Source organism: Rattus norvegicus, chromosome 9 (genome assembly GCF_021556685.1).
Source record: "Rattus norvegicus strain SHRSP/BbbUtx chromosome 9, alternate assembly SHRSP_T2T, whole genome shotgun sequence".
NCBI lineage: Eukaryota > Metazoa > Chordata > Mammalia > Rodentia > Muridae > Rattus > Rattus norvegicus.
Window position 1 is genome coordinate 24,311,913 of NC_141542.1, and position 21,614 is coordinate 24,333,526.

The window sequence follows — 21,614 nt, forward strand, 5'->3', positions numbered from 1 at the left end:
GCTAGGACAGCAGGTGGTGGCTTGTTCCCTGCTGAACCGGCCTAGGAGAGTGGCAACCACAATCGCCATGTCCAAGCCTCCAGCCTGGGGCACCAGGAAGCTCTGGCTGTGATGGCCGCGGGTTGGTCACGGTGGGCCTGGAGGCCCGAAGAAGCCGCCCCGGCCTCCGCGGGCCCTGAGAGGGGACTGACGGGCCTGAGCGGAGCCGGGAGCTCCACACAAAGCGCTTCCCCGTGTCGCGGCTCCCGGTGTTGCCTGCACCGCGGGTGGGCACACGTGTCCTTCCCACCCCGCCGTTCGACCGCGCCCGAGCCGGGCCTCAGGGCACGCGGAGCTCGTGGGTGAGCGCGGGGCCTGAGGGGGCGGGGCGCTCGCGTTATATTTGGCGCCCGCAGCAGCGCGTGTGCCTGGGCGAGTTTTCCTTCCGCGGGTGCCGGCAGCCAGGGCGCCGCCGCCCAAGCTGACTCCTCTCTCTCCCTCTCCGACCCCGGCAGGGCCCAGAGGTGATTCTGTCCGCACGATGTCCTCCTTCCTGGAGACGAGCTCTTCGCAGGCGCCACGTCGCGAACAAAAAGAGAAAAGAAAAAAATGAAAAGAAAAATCAGAAGAAGCTGACAGAGAAGGGGGCGGTAACGGCGTTGGGGGTCACCTCGGCCACGGGAGGGCGCGCTAAGACAGTGGCGGGGTTTCCAACGGAGACTCCACCCTGCAGTTTCCAGGGAAGAAGCTCAGGCTAGTCCTGCCAGGGAACCTGGAGGCCTGGCGCCCGCGCGGACCCCTAGCCCGACCTCCGGTCTGCTCCCCAGGGACAGCAAGCAGCAAGCAGGGCGGGCTGCACCTTAAGAGCAGCATCATCAAGGTAGGTAGGAGACCCGCGCCCGCCGGTCCTTAAGCTCCTTCTAGCCCCCCTCCCCCGCCCTGGGAAAGCAGTGGCAGAAGGAGGCAATGCAAAGGGAGCCCACTGGGTAGGGGACGGGAGGGTTCAGGGATGTATGGAGAGCTGAAGCAGGGATTGGAAAGCCTATGGCATTGGGAAAGAATGGAGAGGTGCTCTGGAGTGTGCATGAGAGCTGTGCTCTGACATCCCCAGAGCAACCTGGGGCTGTCACATCTATCCAGATGACTTGGAATTAAATGGCCTGTACCTGCCAGGGCAGGACAGGCTTTTCAGAGGCAGCTTAGCCTGGTGGCACACTCCCTGTAATGTTTCCATTTTATGTTAAAGGACAGGGATCGTGGGAAAAAATTTCCTTAAAACCTCAGGCAATGAATTATTATTTAATAGATTTCTTCTGATCTACTTTGTAATTGGTTGCCCCTTGCAAGAGATTGTATTTGGAAGATGTAAAATACCCTCCTTCAATTACTCGGGAAAAGGGAACATAAACAGAGATTTCCTCTTTTTTAGCCTCCAAAGCTCTGAGAGATTACAGTTCTGCATAATTTAATTCTTTCCTACCTGCTATGAGCAGGCCTCCAGATCAGCAAGTTCCTTTGGAATGGTTTTGCTTGTTTTTGTTTATTTTCCATGGTGCTGATTAGAAAGCCATGAATTGTTTTGTGAATTTTAAATTTCAAGAGGTGACGCCCAGAGTTGATGGTGGTTTCCTTCAAACACTGCAGTGTAGTTGCAGCATAAAAAATATTTCTTGTGACAAGAAGTGGAAAAAGAAAGTTGATGAGCTAAGAAAAGTAGAGCCTTGAGCCAGATCAACCATTTGGCTTCCTCAAATATGGAGCAAGCATGGAATGTGGCTTTTTCAGAATCGAGGGGGTTTTTAGGATTGGGCAGTGAATGCTGTCTGGGGCTAACCCGTCCCTTTTGTGGCTGACAACCCTTAGGAGAAGGTCAGAATGTGCCAACAGCACAGAGTGGGCACTGGTGGTGTTTGAACTCAGAAGTGCTCAGGAACTGTGAAAGTTTCTCTGTTATCACCCTGGATCCATCTAGTGAAATAGACCACTGTGATGCTGTGTAAGAGGCCATTGTGAGGGCTGGAGAGATGGCTCAGTGGGTAAGAGCACCAAGTGTTCTTCCAGAGGTCCTGAGTTCAAATGCCAGCAACCACATGGTGGCTCACAACCATCTGTAATGAGTACTGATGCCCTCTTCTGGTGTGTCTGAAGACAGCTGCATTGTCTGACATGTAAATAAATAAATCTTACAAAAGATTGTCATCTACTGCAGTTTCTATGTGGACAGGGCACAGTTTAAGGGCTTTAAGATCAAATACATTGCCTGTCTTTAAAGATCAAGTGTATCACCTAACTTTTAAACCAAGAAATGTAGTGTCTTTTTTGCTGCTTGTGTAGCTTTTAGTGATGTAACTTTTCTCCTAGTACGTCCTTTGTTTCCATAATAGTTGTTTTCAAGTATATATGATTAGCGCTCCTATTTGCAGAGCTATTCAATATTTTCATTGGTTAAATATTTGTTGTGAATTTACATTGTGCTATCAGTAAAATGCTATGTGAAAATTTTAGAGAATATACCGGTTTGGGTAATTTTAATAACCTTTGCCCTCAAGTGGTGGCCTGTTTTCACATTGAAAAGACTGGAATTCATTACCATCCATAGCAGGATTGATAGGGAAGCAAAATGGACAGTGACAGTGTTGTTCTATTTGATAGTTGTGGGAGCCAAGAAAGAAGTGTGACTTGCTTTTTGTGATTTACAAAATCAAGACTCAGTATCATTACTATAGAAGCCCATGGAAAAATGATGAAGTTTTCAGAAATCACCAGCTGAAGAAATGGTGGTTTTGCTTATATTGAATTCTGAGTTTCAAAGTTATGTTTCATTTTTCTTTATTCCTTAATGAGGCTTTTTATTAAGTTTTTTATTCACCATTACACACTTAGATGCACAGTGCTAGGATCATAGTAGGTGCTCATTAAATCACTGACCATCGGGGTTGGGGATTTAGCTCAGTGGTAGAGCGCTTGCCTAGGAAGCGCAAGGCCCTGGGTTCGGTCCCCAGCTCCGGAAAAAAAAAAGAACCAAAAAAAAAAAGTCACTGACCATCGGGGAGGAGGAATGATAAGAAAATATATATTTTCTGTAAGTTCTGTTAGTTTCGGGAACAGGGGTTTTCGGTTTACCAGTCATACCTTGGTATCTTGTCCCACATAAGACAACTTGACAGAACCTTCTTTCTGGCCATTATGTTCAACTTATTTTTCTCTTAATCATTCTTGAAAATCATGGAAGTAGTGTGGAAAATTGATTGTACCTGCAGTATAGCAAAAAATCCCAGTCTAGATAGGTAAGCAGTTATGTTTCTCCATGAGCTGATGTCTTAAAACATCTAGATTTTAGGAATTTAGTGTTGTGTTTTCTAAACATACATCTTACAGCATACAGATAACATCGTGATAGAATAAAGGAATCTTTTGATTTAGCACCAAATTCCATAAAGCAATGACTACTGCACAGCTCTCTTGGCCATATGAATAGCCGAAATTATATTTCACTCTTTTAAAGAAATAATGAAAGCACTTAAGGTTAAAGCAGAGCCCATGGGAAAAGTTTGCTGTGGTGTTTCTCTTTGGTTTCTTGTGCTCTTTCTAGAGAATGACTTTAAGAAGTCAGGACAGTCAGGTGGTCAGTGTGGTCAGGCACACATGAGCAGATGGTTAAGCAATGTGCTAGGGCCCCATAGGCCACTGAGCCCAGCTGAAGAGGAGAGGCTAGCCAGTGAGCCTGATTGAAGAGCAGAGGCTATCCAGTGAGCCTGAATGAAGAGCAAGGCTAGCCAGTGAGCCTGACTGAAGAGCAGAGGCTAGCCAGTGAGCCTGAATGAAGAGCAGAGGCTAGCCAGTGAGCCTGACTGAAGAGCAGAGGCTAGCCAGTGAGCCTGACTGAAGCACTGAGGCTAGCCAGTGAGCCTGACTGAAGAGCAGAGTCTAGCCAGTGAGCCTGACTGAAGAGCACAGGCTAGCCAGTGAGCCTGACTGAAGAGCAGAGTCTAGCCAGTGAGCCTGACTGAAGAGCACAGGCTAGCCAGTGAGCCTGACTGAAGAGCAGAGGCTAGCCAGTGAGCCTGACTGAAGAGCAGAGCCTAGCCAGTGAACCAGGCTGAAGAGCAGAGGCTAGCCACTGAGCCAGGTTGAAGGCTGAAGAGCAGTGATTTTAACATTTATTTCTAAGTTCTTCAGTTTTCCTAAATGACAAAAGTTTGCCTCCATAAAGTTTGACTTAGAAGGTTCTTCTTGCTCTCTTCTTCTTATCTCCTTTCCTCTTGCTCTTATGACACAATAATTTCCTTTCTCTCAATGCCTTACTCTCAACACTATGCCTTTACTTCTAAGTTCTTCTTCAGTTCTGTTCTGTTCTGTTCAGTTCTGTCTAAAAAGCTTTCTCTCTCTTTGTCCTCAGCATTTGTATATCTCTCTGAAAACAGCATCACATGGTGAAAAGTTCACCACAAGTTTGCACAGGAATTCAAATCATAAGTTGGATAATAAGTTTACGACAGAGAATGTTTACATGCATATCCATGAAGAGTAATCATCAGGATATACTGTCACCATCTGTCACTAGCTCTCCACATTCATGATGAGTTAAAAGGTGTAATTTTTATGAGAAAAGAATAAGTGAAATTACCTATAGGCAAATCCAATCAATTATTTATGTTCAGTCCTTGCATCTATAGTAAATCATTAGTTCTCTTTTTATGTACTTTGGTTAATTGCTTTATACCCTCTTAGATTGGGTTCTAATTTGTAGATGCCTGCTTGGTATTGCAGAAGCAATTCACTCATGACACTTTAAGAAGGAAGAGTTCTCAATGCAATTTTGATTACCAGAGAAAACATAATAGCTGTCCCATTATAAAGGAGCTTAAAATTACTAATCTAATTTTAGGAATTCTTATAGAACCATCATAAGAATTAAGAAATCATCTATTTGTCTGTACATCATCATGCCAAGACAATACATCTTCGTTGCTCTGTGGTGATCTGCTCAAAAGAGTGGGGTAAAGAGCATGACAAATACAGAGGCAGATACTTGCAGCCAACCATTCAGCTGAGAGCAGGGTCCCCCACAATGGAGGAGTAAGAGAAAGGATTGAGGGAGCTGAAGGGGTTTACAGCCCCATAAGAACAACACTAAGAAACACCCAGAGCTCCCAGGACCGAAACCACCATCCAAAGAGTACACATGGACAGACCCATGGCTACAGCTGCATATGTAGAAGAGGATGGCCTTCTTGGGCACAAATGGGAGGAGAAGCCCTTGGTCTTGTAAAGGCTTGATGCCCCAGTGTAGGGGAAACCAGAACAGGGAGGCAGGTAGGCCTGGGTGTTTGGGTGGATGTCGTAACACCCTCACAGTAGAAGGGGGAGGGGGTTTTATAAGGGGTTTTGTGGAAACCAGGAAAACGGATAACGTTTGAAATGTAACAAAAGCCCTCTCTGGGGAATGGAAAGCAGATAAGGTGCTCTGAGCCCCTACTTCCCTGCTGCCTCCCTTTGATCACGACTGTGGTGCATGGTGTCAGCCTGGGACTCTCCATGGGCTGCTGCTGGCACTGGTCCTGGCGTTCCTGGCCAAGAGCATGATGAGCAAGGAGCACATGGTTTGTCCTGATTCAGAGCAGGGCGAGTGGCCACCAGGGAATAAGCACAGCTTCCTGTACGATCATGAGGTCTTCCTGGGCAAGGAGGACTCCAAGACCTTTGATAGCTAAGCCTGGACGAGAGCAGGAGAGGCTGGGGAAAATTGTTGATCCAATTGACAGTGATGAATGCGGCCTTGTTACTACTGAGGACCTGAAAGTTTGGATCAAACAGGTACAGAAAAGATACATCAACCAAAATGTGGCTAAACTCTGGAAGGATTATGATGGGGACATAGATGAAAAATCTCCTGGGAAGAATACAAGCAGGCTACCTATGGCTACTACCTGGGAAACCTTGCTGAATTCCAAGATAGCTCTGATCATCACAACTGTAACAAGTTGCCTCCACGAGATGAGAGGAGGTTTAAGGCCTTGATGGTGACCTGACAGCTACTCAGGACGGGTTCATTGCTTTTCTACACTAAGAGGATTTAGAACATATGAAGGATATTGTAGTTCTGGAAACGCTGTAGAATATCGACAAGAACGGGGATGGTTTTGTGGACCAGGATGAGTACATTGTGGACATCTTTTTCTCACGAGGACAGTTGCCCTGAGACAGACTGGGTTTTGTCTGGGGAGCAGTTCAATGATTTCCCAGATCTGAACAAGGATGGGAAACTGGATTAGGATGAGATTCACCATTGGATCCTCCCTCAGGCCTATGACCATGCACAGGCTGAGGCCCGGCATTTGGTGTATGAGTCAGATAAAACAAGATGCTTACCAAGGTGTAGATTTTAGACTACTGGACCATGTTTGTGGGAAGCCATGCCACCAATTACAGGGAAGATCTTACCAAAAATCATGATGATCTTTGAAAGAAACTCATCCTCATGTGGCCAACAGTCACATGCTTTCTACGGATATTCTGGGTGATTGCTATATTTGTCAAGTATATAGCAGTTGTGTCCCTAAACAATAAGAAACCTTTCTAAAGCTCAAAAAAATCATACATTGCACCACAAACAATAATAGTAGGAGATTTAAACACAACACTTTCATCAATGGACAGATCAGGGAAACAAACTAAACAGAGACATAGAGAGACTAACAGGTTATGAAACAAATGGATTTAACATATATTTATAGAACACTCCACCCTTAAACCAAAGGATTTACCATCTTCTCAGCATCCCATTGTACCTTCTCCAAAATTGAACATATAATCGGTCACAAAACAGGCCTCAACAGATACAGGAAGATAGAAATAATCCCATGTCTCGTATCAAAAAACCACGGACTAAGGCTGCTGATCAATAACAACAAATAGGACAGAAAGCCCACATATACATGGAAGTTGAAGTCAATGACAACTTGGTCATGGCAGACATAAGAAAGAAATTAAAGACTTCTTAGAATTTAATGAAAATGAAGATACAACATACCCAAACTTATGGGACACAATAAAAGCAGCGCTAAGAGGAAAACTCATAGCTCTGTATGCCTGCAAAAAGAAACAAGAGAGAGCATATGTCAGCAGCTTGACAGCACACCTCAAAGCTCTAGAAAAAATTAAATAAACCCTAGAGGAGTAGAAGGCAGGAAATAATCAAACTCAGGGCTGAAATCAAACAAGAAGAAACAAAACCGAGTATCAAAAGAATCAGCAAACCCAGGAGCTGGTTCTTTGAGAAAATCAACAAGATACATAAACGCTTAGCCATATTAACCAGAGGTCACAGAGAGTGTATCCAAATTAATAAAATCAGAAATAAAAGGGAGACATAACAACAAACTCTGAAAAAATTAAAAAGACCATCAGATCCTACTACAAAAACATATATTCAACAAAACTGGAAAATGTGGAGGAAATGGACAATTTTCTATACAGATACCAGGTACCACAGTTAAATCAGGAACAAATAAACCATTGAAACAACCACATAACTCATAAAGTCATAGAAACTGCTATTAAACATCACCCATCCAAAAAGAGCCCAGGACCAGATGGATTTAGTGCAGAATTCTATCAGACCTTCATAGAAGTCTTCATACCATACTGTCCAAACTATTCCGCAAAATACAAACAGACAGAGCACTACCAAATTCCTTCTATGAAGCCACAATTACTCTTATACCTAAACCACACAAAGATACAACAAAGATAGAGAAATTCAGACCTATTTGATTTATGAATATTGATCAAAAATGCTCAATAAAATTCTTGCAAACTGAATCCAAGAACACATCCAAACAATCATCCATCATGATCAAGTAGGCCTCATGGCAAGGATGCAGGGATGGTTTGATATACGGAAGTCCATCAATGAAATTCATCATATAAACAAAGTCAAAACCACATGATCATTTCATTAGATGCTGAGAAATCATTTGACAAAATTCATTACCCTTTCATTAATAAAGTCCTGGAAAGATCAGGAATTGAAGGCCTGAATCTAAATATAGGAAAATGCAAAATACATCAAACCTGTACCTAACATCAAACTAAACTTAGAATATTGAAGGAATCCCACTAAAATCAGGGACGAGACAAGGCTGCCCACTCTTTCCCTAATTAAGTACAATATGGTACTTAACGTCCTAGCCATAGCAATCAAACAATGAAAGTAGGTCAAAGGGAAAAAATTAGAAGGGATGAAGTCAAAACACTAATATTTGAAGATGATATGATAGTCTACTTAAGCAACACCAAAATTCTACCAGAGAACTACTTAACCTGATCAACAACTTCAGCAAACTGTCCGAGTATAAAATTAACCCAAACAATTCAGTAGCCTTCCTCTACTCAAAGGGTAAACAGGCTGAGAAAGAAATTAGGGAAATGACACCCTTCACAACAGTCCCAAATACTATAAAATAACTTGCTGTTACTTGAACCAAGCAAGTAAAAAATCTGTGTGACAAGAACTTCAAATCTCTGAAGAAATTGAAGAAGATCTCAGAAGATGGAAAGATCTCCCATGCTCATAGATTGGCAGGATGAATATGGTAAAAAATGACCATTTTGCCAAAGGCAATCTACAGATTCAATGCCATCAGCATCAATATTCCTACTCAATTCTTTATAAAGGTAGAAAGTGCAATTTGCCGTCATTTGGTATTCCATAAAACTCAGGATAGCAAAACTATACTCAACAATAAAAGACCTTCTGGGGAATCACCATCTCTGACCTCAAGCAGTATTACAGAGCAATAGTTTGTATGGTATTGGCATACAGACAGGCCGATCAGTGGAACATAATTGAAGACACAGAAGTGAACCCACACACCTATGGTCATTTGATCTTTGACAAAGGAGGTAAAACATCCAATGGAAGAAAGATAGTATTTTTAACAAATGGTGCTGATTCAACTGGAGGTCAGCATGTAGAAGAATGCAAGTTGACCCATTCTTATTACCCTGTACAAAGCTTAAGTCCAAGTGGATCAAGGGCCTCCACATCAAACCAGATACACTAAAATTAATAGAAAAAAGTAGGGAAGAGTCTCGAAGACATGAGCACTAAGGAAAATTTCCTGAACAAAATACCAATGACTTATGCTTTAAGATCAAGAATCGACAAATGGGGGGAACCTCATAAAACTGAAAAGCTTCTGTAAGGCAAAGGACAGTGTCATTCACACAAAAAGGCAACCAACAGATTGGGAAAGTATTTTTACCATTCCTGCATCTGATAGAGGGCTAATATCCAAAGTATACAGAAAACACAAGAAGTTAGAGTACAGAGAGCCAAACACCCCTGTTAATAAATGGGGTACGGAGCTAAAGAAAACATTCTCAGCTGAGGAATATCGAATAGCTGAAAAGCACCTAAAGAAATGCTCAACATCCTTAGTCATCAGGGAAGTGCAAATCAAAACAACCCTAAGAATCCACCTCACACCAGTCATGATGGCTAAGATCAAAAACTCAGGTGACAACAGAGGCTGGGGAGGACGTGGAGAAAGAGAAACACTTGTCCATTGTTGCTGGGATTGCAAACTGGTACAAGCACTCTGGAAATCAGTCTGAAGGTTCCTCAGAAAATTGGATATTGCACTACCTGAGCACACAGCTATACCTGTCCTGGGCATATACCCAAAAGATTCTCCAACATACAACAAACACATATGATCCACTATGTTCATAGCAGCCTTATTCATAATAGCCAGAAGCTGGAATGAACCCAGATGCCCTTCAACAGAGGAATGGATTCGAAAAATGTGGTACATCTACACAAAGGAGTACCACTCAGCTATCAAAAACAATGACTACATTCAATTCATAGGCAAATGGAAAGAACTAAAAAATATCATCCACAGGGAGGCAATCCAATCACAGAAAAACACACTTGGTATGTTCTTGGGAGCAATGGCCTCGAATCACTCCATTATTGATGTTATTATTATGGTTAGCATTAAGTATGACTGGGTTCATGGAAAAACCCAGCCAGCTGCAGAAGACTAATACAAATGTGGTGGTCAAGATGAATAATCATATGAGAACGTGTGACGTTAATATACCCAATGTCATGACCTGTAACCTTTCTGAAAAACCAACATCATGCTGTCTAATAGATATGACAAACCTGTGACCTTTTTGACTACCTGTCAACATCAGCGGATTCCCTGACCACATGAATATTGTGTCCTTGGCGTGGGTAAATGTTTCTTACTTCTCTCCCCTCTCTGTTACCCTTTTTATGGTACAAATTCAGCATTGGGGAAAAATAAAATTGTCACCTTGATCAGACTCTTCTCTTGGCATCCTTCTTCATATCTCTTATCCCTCATTCTCTTCCAGATTCTCAGCACCCCTCGTTGACAGTATGTACTCATTGATAAGTGGATATTGACCAAAACCTCAAATTACCCAAGATGCAATCTACAGATCTCAGGAAACTCAAGAAGAAGGATGACCAAAGTGCAGATGCTCCCACTCCTTCTTAAAATGGGAAACAAAAATATCCATAGGAGGGTATATGGAGGCCAAATCTAAAGCAGAGACCGAAAGAACAGCCATTCAGAGTCTGCCCCACATGGGGCCCATATATATACATCCACCAAAACTAGGTAAGTTTGATGAAGCTAAAAAGTGCTTACTGAAAGGGACAGAATATGCATCTCCCCTGAGAGACACATCCAAGGCATGTCAAATAAAGAGGTCAGTGCTGGCAGTAAACTACTGAACTGAGAACAGGACGCCCTTTATGGGAATTAGAAGAAGGATTCAAAGAGCTGAAGGGCTTGCAACCCCATAAGAACAGCAATGCCAACCAAATAAACCACTAGCAAAAGACTATACGTGGACTGACCCAGGGGTCCAAATGCATATGTAGGAGAGAATATCCTTGTTGGGGCACCTGTGGAAGGGGAAGCCCTTGTTCTTAACAAGGTTGGACCCTGACTGCAGGGAAATGTCCAGGAAGGGGTTTCTAAGTGGCATGGATTGGGGGACCATACATATGGGAGAGGGCATGGCAGGGGGGCTTATGGACCAAAAGCTGGGAAAGGGAATAACGTTTGAATAAAACATATATATCTATTAAAAAAACTGAAATTTAAAAAAATGATACTAATACCAAAAAATAATCAAAAAATGTGAATAAGACAGAAATTTTAGGTTTTGGAAAAAGATGAATGCCAGGTATTTGAAAAACTGTATGACCATGGTAAACACTTTACTATACTTGAGAAATTTTTTACATGTTAATGAACTGCATCTTTTTTTTAATAGTGAATGGAAATACAGTCCCTTCCTGGCTGTGAGTCTAGGTATCCAGATGTAGTGGAATTTATTATTTGTTGGTCCTGAATCTTTGAGTCTGCTTCTAACCCAGCTTATGCCAAGGAAACTAGGCCAAGGTGATGTCTAAGCCATTGACCAAACTATCTGGACTAACAATTACATGTGAAATCCCACCTTGTAAATGGGAGGAGAGGAATAAAAGATACCTTTGAGGATTTGAAAAAGATGAAATGTACCCAAAAAAATCCAATAAAAAAGTTTAAAATAAAAATAACTTAGGAAATACAAAATACTGGGGTGCCATTCCACAATCATGATGTGTTTCTTCTTTGATAGCTTACAGGTTAATTTACTTCTCTATAACTGTTTTCTTATTTCAAAGTAAGTAATGGCATCATCTCTGGAGTGATGGTGAGAACAAAAGCTTTGCCGAACTTGAATAATCGATCCCTCCCGAGCATGTGCTTAACATTCTAAGCACAGGGAAATTTCCTGAGGGGATTAAAAATCAAAATCCAAACATAAAACAGGAACAACAACGATGTAAAAACATTCTGCACTCTGGGTATGAAGGCATGTTGCAACTTTAATCAGCTTTGTAGGTATTTCTAATAAACACACAAAGAAACAAAAATCCTATCACAGTCCTAGCAGTTGCATCCAACAAAGAGAAAGCTGTGAGGTAGTGCGTGCTGCTTCTTTCCCCAGATACCCCTGGGCCACAGGTCTGCACCCAGTGAGCTGGACCAAGAGCAGCCAGGTTGAAATTCCTGCTGCCATGGCAGGATTCTGCAGGAACATTTCCCTTTGACAACAAGGAACCTGTGTGGAGGAGACCTCTTGGTGACTCATCAAGGACTCTACGTTCCTATTCTACAGGGAGAAGCCCTGCCAGGTCTTTGGCAAGGCCAGCCAGTTGTTTGGGGAAGTCTCTGGTCCTGTGGCAGAGGGCGATGAATGGCAGAAAGAATAGCAGCTCCACTGAGAGCAAAGGCTACCCCTTCTAGGCCTATGACCTCCTAATTAATTTATCTTTTCACCCGATGCCCTATTCACATTTTCTTACTATCATACAACTGTGATCTTGAGGAGCAGCTGGGCTCTTGTTTTCTTAATCAGTTCTTTGTTGTAACAGACGTTTTTAACTTACTCCAGCCCCTGAGACTTATTCATACCTTCTGTATGCAGTAGGACCCTTGGTGGGCCTGTCATCTCAAAAATAGAAGATTCGGTAATCCAAAGATTGGACTCCAGTTTACCTCAGGCCAGGAAAGAAGTCAGCCACCATTAGTAAAAGAGCAAGGGAAAAATTACATAGGAAAAACAAGTGCCTTAATTAGAAGAAAAGATCCTCAACTTCTAAGGCCTGCACATCTGCACCCCTCTCTTCTGAGCTTTGTATAGTGATGTTGTATAACTCCAGATGGTAGTAAAAGGCAGAGTTCTTCCCAGAAAGGTCAGACATGATTTTCACTCTTACATCTCTGAGGTGGGGTGGCATTATAGCACACATTCATGTTGAATTATTATAACACCTATGATAAGAAGACAGAATCCATATATCACAATGCCAAATAGACTCCCGCCTGAACATATGGACCCATTAAAATTGAGGTTCAACCTGAACTCAGGCCATTCCACTCCCTTCCCATCCTCCTGATTCTTATGTTTGCTACAAGTAAAAGATCATGGTGTAGTCCCCAACATTCTCATGCCTAGACTTGTCTATTCACGAATAATGATATTGGAGAACTGATGGCTATATAGTTACAATGTAGTAACACAAGGTCCAGGTTGACCTTTGCTCACTGATGTCCAATTTAATTTTCTTGTTATATTTGAGAAAGGGAGGATGTCCTACATAATATATAAAACGCACAGAAATTTATTATTTTATATATGCCCTGTAGTTGGACCCTATGTTCCCAAGTAAAAGGAGTTTTTATTGCAAAAAAATAGGATTATAGACCATTGATTTTCTGAAATACATGGATATGTAAATGGAAACAATGTCGGCTTTCAAGGACTGCACAATAAGCACATATTTCCAGGTTTTATACACTCAGAGGTATAGAAGAAATATATTGGCCTCTAGAAAAAGGGAAAAGCTTAGGAATCGAAATGTGTGTCACATGCATTGTCTCGAGTAGTAGATTTACTTTTAAGAAAAATCTCCCTCCTCCTTGGTCCCTAGAGATTTGGGTGCTAAGAAAAATCTGTTCTCCAATTCAGGGTTGTAAGCAACCCTCCCCAGCAAAAGCATTGTTGACATCTAATGAAGCAGAGAGACATATCTACCTTTGAAATAGAGGTTGCCAAATGGTATTCCCAGTGACACATGGGAGACTGGAGGAAAGGGTCCCCACATAAATTCATCAGTGTGGGGAGAGCTGGTTAGTAGGTAGGCCATAGAATTTTCCAGTGACATCACCAGTAAGCCCTTCACTGGACACTCTATTGTATCTAAGAGATCCCTAGAATCTTCTGTGATGTCGCCAGTGTTGTGGTGACACCAACTGCCTTTGGGATATTACTTCAGTTCCCTTTGGGTTCACAAGCAGGCATGTTTCGCCAGCTGCTCAGGCTATTTCGGAAGGAAAGTGTTGATCAAGGAGAGACCGCACCAGGTCAGAGGGAAGCTGACCCCCTCTCTAGTGAAACAGGAAGGAGGAAATCATTCTGGGGAAGGCTTGGTGAGTCGTGGGCAGAGTTGGGGAACATCCTCAAGGAGGTATGTTTGAGATGTGCCTTCTAAGACTAGGCCTTACAATCAGGAGCCTTGGGATTTTTCAAAGGCAAACCAAGAGTCAGGAGTTCCTGATCTTTAATTTGAGAGAAAGCCAGAAAGTTGTAAGACTTCAGTGTCTTTTCTTGAAGCTTTTTAACTGTGAGTGTCAATGAATGGCAGGAGGAGGCACTGTGAGATTAACAATGTGACCATCCATGTTTGGGAGTTGAAGAACTTCATCCTCTAGATTACTGTAGGTTATATAAGTCTCTGATGGCAAGAACAAAGAAGGATGCACACCTAGTCATGAATTGAGTACTCAGACACTTTGGGCTGGACCACACTTGGTTAGAGCTTGATGGTGCTAACTATTATGAAGTCATTATGAACTCCAGGATTATCTGCACCACATCTGATATGAGATAACAATGTCGCAGATGTTTATGTCTCTGTCACATTATCACTTTCAGTGCCGGGGGTTGTGTAATAGTGAGTGTGGCACGTGTATGGCATTAGAGGTTGGGAAGAGGGACATAGCTTAAGAATCAACCTTTAAGAAAGCTTTTCTGCTCTTTCAGGGATTAACCCAGTCTCTACCATTTCCCCTTCCTCAACCTCCTTTTCGGATTCAGAATGATCTATTCTGCCCATTGGTTCAAATATGCAAATTCACTTGGGTTTATCTGTGTACAGGTTTTGGTAGGAAGGCATCATCCCAAAATGTCATCAGTAAGCAAGAGGAGTGTCTAAAGGAACTGGAGGAACTCAAATTTGAAATCCAGAAGTGTCAATTCGAGAGGGATGAACTTTATCAAATCCTGGATCTTTATATCTATGATGAGTGGGACCACAGGTAGTCATTATGCCCAGTAACCTGTTCACTGTCTTGCGCTCTCTCTCTGCTACCTCAAAATTTACTCATAGCACGAGAAAGTTTCACCTCTCATCCTGGATTTTAAGGAGCTTTGGCAGGCATTACCTTTGAGATAAGCTAGGTGCTGTGTGTTTAGGGTCAACCACTTTTGTACTTGACCCTGAGCCTCTTGGATTAGCATTGGTTCTGTCAGCAGCTGGAAGGACCTGGTCACACTTGCTGCAACTGTGTGTGTGAATGAAATGCCTGCACGTCATCACTCTTTCCTCTGAATTTGTTCATTATACTCTGATTCTATGGCACCTCCATGCATGTAGTTGGCATTCTAAATGTGTTTGGATATGGGTTGGTATGTGTGTATGTGGAAGTATATGTGGTGTTTTACTCAGGATCAGGAGGTCTGGGACCTTTGATGAGGTCTGAGGATTTGTTTGATCAACACTTTGCAGGTCATGATAGTGATGAGTACGTGGAGGCCCACACTGATCAACAGAGCACTTTGCTCCTTCTGTATACCTTGGTGGCACCCAGGACTCTCCCGAGGGGAGGAGGTGCTATAAATCCTCTTCCCTGTCAAACTTAGTTATGCCCTCTGAGAATTCATGTAATGATAGAAACCAAGGATTGAGTATACCTGCTTTCAAAACAAGAGAAATGTCATCTTTTTGAAATTTTTTATTATATATTTTTATATTATATTTATATATTATTATATATTATATATTTTATTATATATTTTTATTTACATTTCACCTAATTCTGAAATCGTGAGTTCAAAACATTATTTGTTCCTTTGGCCATGACCTAACCCAGGCTGCATGTCGAATTGCCAGTCCTTCAATCCGAACATGAGATGAGAATGATGGCTATGCAAATGATGACCAACTCAATAAGTGATGCCATGGAGAGGTACAAGGAGCTCATACAAGTGAACAGTTCCTACCGGTGAGTCGCTGACAGAGATGAGAACCCAGCACTAGGCACGGAATGCTTCTGTCCTGTATGACTTTGAACAAAAGTCAGGGCTCTGGTTCTGTAGTGTCTGACCCTTAACAAGAAGCCTGCCTCCTGTCAAGGGTCTTGGATTTGTAGCTCTTGGACTCAGTTATCCTACATGAGAAGGGTGTAGAAGACACTCCAATTGTTATTTTCCCCGATAAAGATCCTCTAGATAGAAAAGGTTTGCACCATGATGGGAATATCAATCAACTCTGAATCTCTAGGACTCTGACAGGAGATTTAAAGATCTGTGATCCATGAGAAACACATGGAAAGATTGTATAGCTATTGGGTCTTCATCTAGCCCTCAGAGGGGCTTTCCCCACAACGTGAAGATGGTTTCACCATACCATGGACATACGAGCTCCCTTATGGACCATCTCTTCTTCCTTGATTTATATAAACCGTCTTAGTGTCAGGATTTTCAGAAGTACGTTGATTCATGTGGAATGTGGATTCTGGATTTGACCTCCTCTAATTGGTGCTAACTTGTATAGTGTGGCTCTATTCTGGGGATTTCTGAGGATGAGGACCCTTGAAGGGATGATTGGACTTGCAGGAGTGACAGGCAAATAGAAGCTGGCTGGGATTTACCATTTTTTGTTTGTGGTTCAGCATCAGGCAATCCCAGCTCCTGCGTGAACAAGCTCAATTGGAGAACAATATACAGATTTTGCTGAATGAGAAGAGAAAACTGCTGGTGGAGCAGACTGAACTGCCAGCATCCTCTGTGGAGGCAAAGAGGCTCTGTGAAGAGGCCGGAATGAACATCTGTGACCCCAGAGCCAAGCAACAGCAGGTAGGGTTAGGCCTCAGGGTCAGGTTGTCCTCATGTCTTACCATAATCATAGACAAACCAATGTAACTGTCTATTGACTGATCCTTGTCCTGACTTAGGTCTCATCCAAGTGTTCATTCATGTAATGGTTTACAAGGCTTTTTGTGGAGATAGCCCCTTTTCAAGAAACTGCATGTTTGGAAAGCAAATGCTACTGCTCTTCGAGAATCTGCACTTCATTAAGGGAGATAGGTTGATCACACATCACAGCACTACATGCCATTATGTATGTAGGGTGCTCTGTGGGAGCCCCTCTTTAGACTAGAACAGGGCTTTGAGGGATGAAGCAAAAGCCTGGAGCTCATTTTATTTTCAGGATCGTGTGAGACTCAGGAAGTAAGTAGTTTTCAAGGAGGAGAGCCTGGTAGAAATGCCAAAGAAATAGTTCTCATTGTCATTTGTGGTGGCTTTTGTTCTTCCTCCCCTCATGTCTCTGTATATGAAGATGGTGACTTCATGCTTCATAGATCTTGGGTAACTACAGAGCCTGTGTATCAGTATATCAATCCTGTCTTATTTGAGTGCCCCTGAGAGTTCATAACTGGGCCTTACAACCTGAAGCTGGTTAGAAGAGCAAGGATGTGGAAACGGTTTCTCAAAGGCTGAGGGTAGGCATGAGAGATTTGAGACTTCAAGAACAAAGTTATCCGTATATACCCCCAATTCTCACCAAGAAAGGTGCATTGCTGTGCTGACCTGCATCTTAGGGAGCATGCGGGGAGGCCAGTTCATGACATGCAGTTTTGTCCAGTCATTATCTAACTTAGTCCTTTAAGCCTAGGTCTCTCAACAAACATGAAGCTTCCTGTTTTATGCTGGCCAGCAGTCTTTGCATCATTCGTCCAGTTCCAAGTGGAGCCCCCTCTCCTATTTGTCTCAACACATTCTTAAACCATTCACCTATTTTAAAAATAAGGATTAGATTTCTTCACTTTACCTGAACAGAGTTATCCCCCGGGAAGATTCTGGATTGTCTTATTGGCTTCACCATGATCTTGCATTGAATCCTAGAGTGCAACCCTCTGCTGACATTGCTTTGCTGACTATATCATGGGCACTGCATTCTTTCAGGATAGATTCCCTCTCAATATTGTACACAGTGCTGCATTTCAGAAAATTCACTGTATGTTATTTATTTAGCCTTTTTCTGACTGACATTGAGGTTGTTTTTATATCACAGGAACTCTAATGTGATCAAATGTTCCTCGGAACTGACCATGAGTTACTGTCTTCTCTGGTGCTTCCAAAGTCTTCTATGAAGGAAACAGGGTAGTTTTAGTGAGGGGCCTATGATGAGTCAGCATAGAACTTGATGGAGTCTTTTCCTAGAAATTTCTCTCTTGGGGATTTGATGTTGTGTTGTTTAGGCTATCTGTGCAGAACATGTAACTTACTTGTCGGACCAGCAAGTATCTGCATAGAAAGGTTTCCTGAAGTGGAAATGAGTACAGGTCAGGGCAGCACATATTGCTTAAGTCTAAGATACTTGTACACAGCATTGTTCCCACTAATTCCTCACTCAACAGGAAATGTGCTGCATAAGAGCAAAGTTTTCATTTGTGCATGCGAGTGTGTATCTGTGTGTCTGTGTTTGTGTGTTTGTGTGTGTGTGTGTGTGTGTGTGTGTGTGTTTGCAGTAGTGAACGTGTGTTTCCCTGATTTTCCAAGTTTCATGAGAAAAGTACTCTAAGCGTTCACTTTACATCCATGAAACATGAAATAGAGCTGCCCAGTCATTTGGCATCTCCATCTAGCTCTGTACAGCAAAAGGTCACTTAAATTACTAATTTATTCTGTTTCCAAAAATTTCAGAAGAGAATTATCTTGTGAAGTCTGGGGGAGGAGTGGAAATATGTTCAAGTGAGTCATGTTTCACAGGGGTAACAAATGGTATAGGCCTAGAGCTTGCAGGTCCCTTTTTGTTATGGTGTAGAAGCAGGACAATAAAATCCTTTAGAAATGCAACCCCCAAAAAGAGGACACAATAACACCTGTAAAGTTAGATTTTCAAGTGATTACGGGCAAAACTACTGATCTGCATTGAAATCCTTTGGAGCACATCAAAGGAATGGAGTACTGGGAGGTAAGGGCAAGGCTTCTCTAGAAAAATCCATGAGTTTATTCTGCTTCTCTGTTCTTTGTGAATTGTGAAAGCCCACTGGAAGGTTGTGTCACTCACTGTGTCTTCTCCAAGGTTGCTTTCCACATTGCCTGCTACCATTTCTTTCCAGCTACCTTGGCACACTACAACTTCCCCTGGGAGTTTGGCTTGGATTTTATTCATTGAGAATTTGAGTTGCTTGGAATTGTATCGTCATCCAGAAAAAGTCCCATGGCTATGCTGTGGTGCAAGAACAGGGCAGTTTCAGGAACCCCTTTAGGTGCACAGATAATCCAAAGCGCTCCTCTATGTTATCTGTGTAGCATTCTGCAAGTGCTGTCGATCAACATCATTTTCTCTCAGTTAATTTCAGCCTCAATGGGTTAGGAGAAATGATGAGCTTCAAATGGGTCTGACAGTGTAAGAACAGGTAGCCCTATGAGAAGCCATGTTCAGAAAGTGGAACAGAAGTTTTAGTTAACCCAGTGATTCCACAACAAGGAGTAGGTATTGCCATTGCAACTAGGGAGCATCAGTGTTGTAGTGGTCCCAGAGTAACCTTGAAGGAGAATCTATCCAGACGTCCATCAGCCAAGGAGTAAAAGTGTACCATACGATGGAGCCCTTCCATGCATTCTGATTCAGTGTGAGATAATCCATGCAAGCTTTTACTTACTTATTCAAATTATCTCTGGAACAATCACATTACGGGGAGAAAATTTGTTGATTTGGATCCTGGTTATGGAGATTTCCTGTGATTCTAGCTTTGGGCATGAAGTCACTCAGGCTATGGTAAAGACAGCTCCGATTAGAAGAAGTTGCACACTTTGGGGAAAGTCTGAAAGAGTGAACAAGAACAAGAGTCTAGTCCACCACCAATATATGATCCTTTGCTGAGCAACAAGACAGCTCTACACAGCCTTTGGGACTTGCTAAGCCAGATTGTTAATGGGGAAAGAACCCTGAGTCTATGACGGTTTATGGGAGGACAGCACATCACTGACTGAGCTGTCTATTGGCTCTGGCCACTATGTACATATCCCACTCAACATTTGTTTTTATGCCTCCAGCGAATCCTGGGGAATCTTTACATTAAGCATTAATGTTCAGGTAGGAACATAGGCTGGAAGAGGCCATTTGAATATCCTTCCCTATATAAATACCCTTTTTGGGTGGATGACCACCCCACCTGGATTTCAGCCTCAGGCAGCTAAGGAGCTACTCAGAGTATTGTTCTGGTACAGTTCATGTGAATTTTGCCCATTAAACAATATATATGATCCTCTGGATTTCTTGCTATGTTCTACTCCTTTCTTCCGGTGATCTCTCCAGAAAGATCTGAGGACATTTTCTCTTCTGTCCTCTCACAAATTGCCTTACACTAGCCATAGACTTACAGGGGTGCTGTTCTGTTTCTACATCACAATCACCTTTAATGTCCACGTGTACGCTGGGAAGATTTGCATGGAGCACATTCTCAGTGATTACAGGATCTGTGCGGTGAGCATGAATTTGAAGTGAGATGGCTTCTCTGTGTATTTGCAGATTCAGTGGTTACGAATGGAAACTAGACGGGTTCCTTCAGTGCTGACATAATCAGAAATTTCACCTCAATTCTGGGCATGTTCTCCAGAAGGAATCCACATGGTATTCTAGGTTGCTCATACCTCTCTTGAACTCAGATTCAGACATAGCTACAATGTTATTATTCAATGTCATATACCTGGACCAGTGGGAAAAAAGGCTCATTTTTCTCTTAATCCCAGTACAGTGCATAGTCCACAGTTCAAATTCTAGCAGTTTGAAAGGTGAGATATAAATCCAAGTGCAGGTACTCTATGTCACTTGGGGATGCAGGGACTGACCTCAGCTGACAGGTCATGCTGGATTGTCCAACTGAATAGAGCTGATGTAAGAGGGAGAGCTTAATTGACAACCACTCACTAAACCGTTTTCCCTTGCTCTACTAGGTCTGAAATTCTCCAGCAGAAACTCGAACAAGACACAGACCAGGACAAGATCTCCCTTGGAGAGAAGAGCTACAGGAGGAGAACTAAGTGTGCACAGCAAATACACCACTATTGCATCTCATCTGTAATGTCCATAGCAATTGTGGACTGCATTTTCCTCCTTTAGTTTGATTTCTTTGCATTGAATACGCTGTATTTTCACCTCAGCTCTCTCCAGCAAGTGTACACTTTTGGAGGGACCCAGAGAAGTGCTGATGCACATCAATCAAGAGCTGCTGGTCATCCAGAAAGACTGTGCACGTTTAAATTTGTACTTGTCCTGATGAGTCATTCAGAAGAGTTTCATGGAGATCAGTTCACAATATTGGAAAGACTTTGTGACAAAGTCTGTAATATCATTTATACTCAGTATTGGTAGGCGTTTTCCTTAATACCCCCACTCCAACAAAACAGACCTACTTCCACTCCTCTTGAAAAGATCATTACCATCACTAACTGCTTGTCTACTATGTCTCCAAGGCAAGCCACAGGCTATAAGTCTATTCTGCAAAAGGAGCAGCAAAAAATGCTTAGTGCAATTCCTCTATTTAAAGTTTGGTTAATTTTTAATTGTTTTGGTTATTTGGTTTTCCTTCTATTCATTTGAAGATTTGTTATTTATGTGTTGTTGTTTTGTTCATTTGCTTTTCTATTTTGATAAGGATATAGACTGTATATATTGACTACCTGCATCTGGTTACTATCAAGTAAATTGGATGTATTCTGGTCAATAAAGGAGTAATCTCAAA

The 21,614-nt window shown here is 42.4% G+C and overlaps 1 protein-coding gene and 1 pseudogene across 5 annotated transcripts; both read left to right on the forward strand.

Moving 5' to 3' along the window:
- Positions 1-299: 299 nt before the first annotated feature.
- On the forward strand, positions 300-21,614 carry LOC134480546 (uncharacterized). Of its 5 annotated transcripts, XM_087568740.1 has the most exons (6): positions 300-859; positions 10,372-10,640; positions 14,738-14,897; positions 15,732-15,863; positions 16,533-16,716; positions 20,827-21,614. In XM_087568740.1, exons 2-6 carry the CDS (start codon positions 10,550-10,552, stop codon positions 20,830-20,832), a joined length of 573 nt encoding a protein of 190 aa, XP_087424866.1. In that variant the 5' UTR covers positions 300-859; positions 10,372-10,549; the 3' UTR covers positions 20,833-21,614. The 5 variants fall into 5 exon arrangements, with proteins under 5 accessions (XP_087424866.1, XP_087424870.1, XP_087424868.1 ...); XM_087568744.1 differs by lacking the exon at positions 10,372-10,640; XM_087568743.1 differs by lacking the exon at positions 14,738-14,897 and having other exon boundaries at positions 322-859.
- On the forward strand, positions 5,459-6,491 carry LOC148003560 (reticulocalbin-1 pseudogene; annotated as a pseudogene).

Coding starts and splice junctions, on each gene's coding strand:
- LOC134480546 (XM_087568739.1), top strand. CDS start 13,880: ATGTTTCGCCAGCTGCTCAGGCTATTTCGGAAGGAAAGTGTTGATCAA. Junction 14,010..14,737: donor ATCATTCTGGGGAAGGCTTG/GTGAGTCGTGGG, acceptor ATCTGTGTACAG/GTTTTGGTAGGAAGGCATCA. Junction 15,864..16,532: donor CAAGTGAACAGTTCCTACCG/GTGAGTCGCTGA, acceptor TTTGTGGTTCAG/CATCAGGCAATCCCAGCTCC.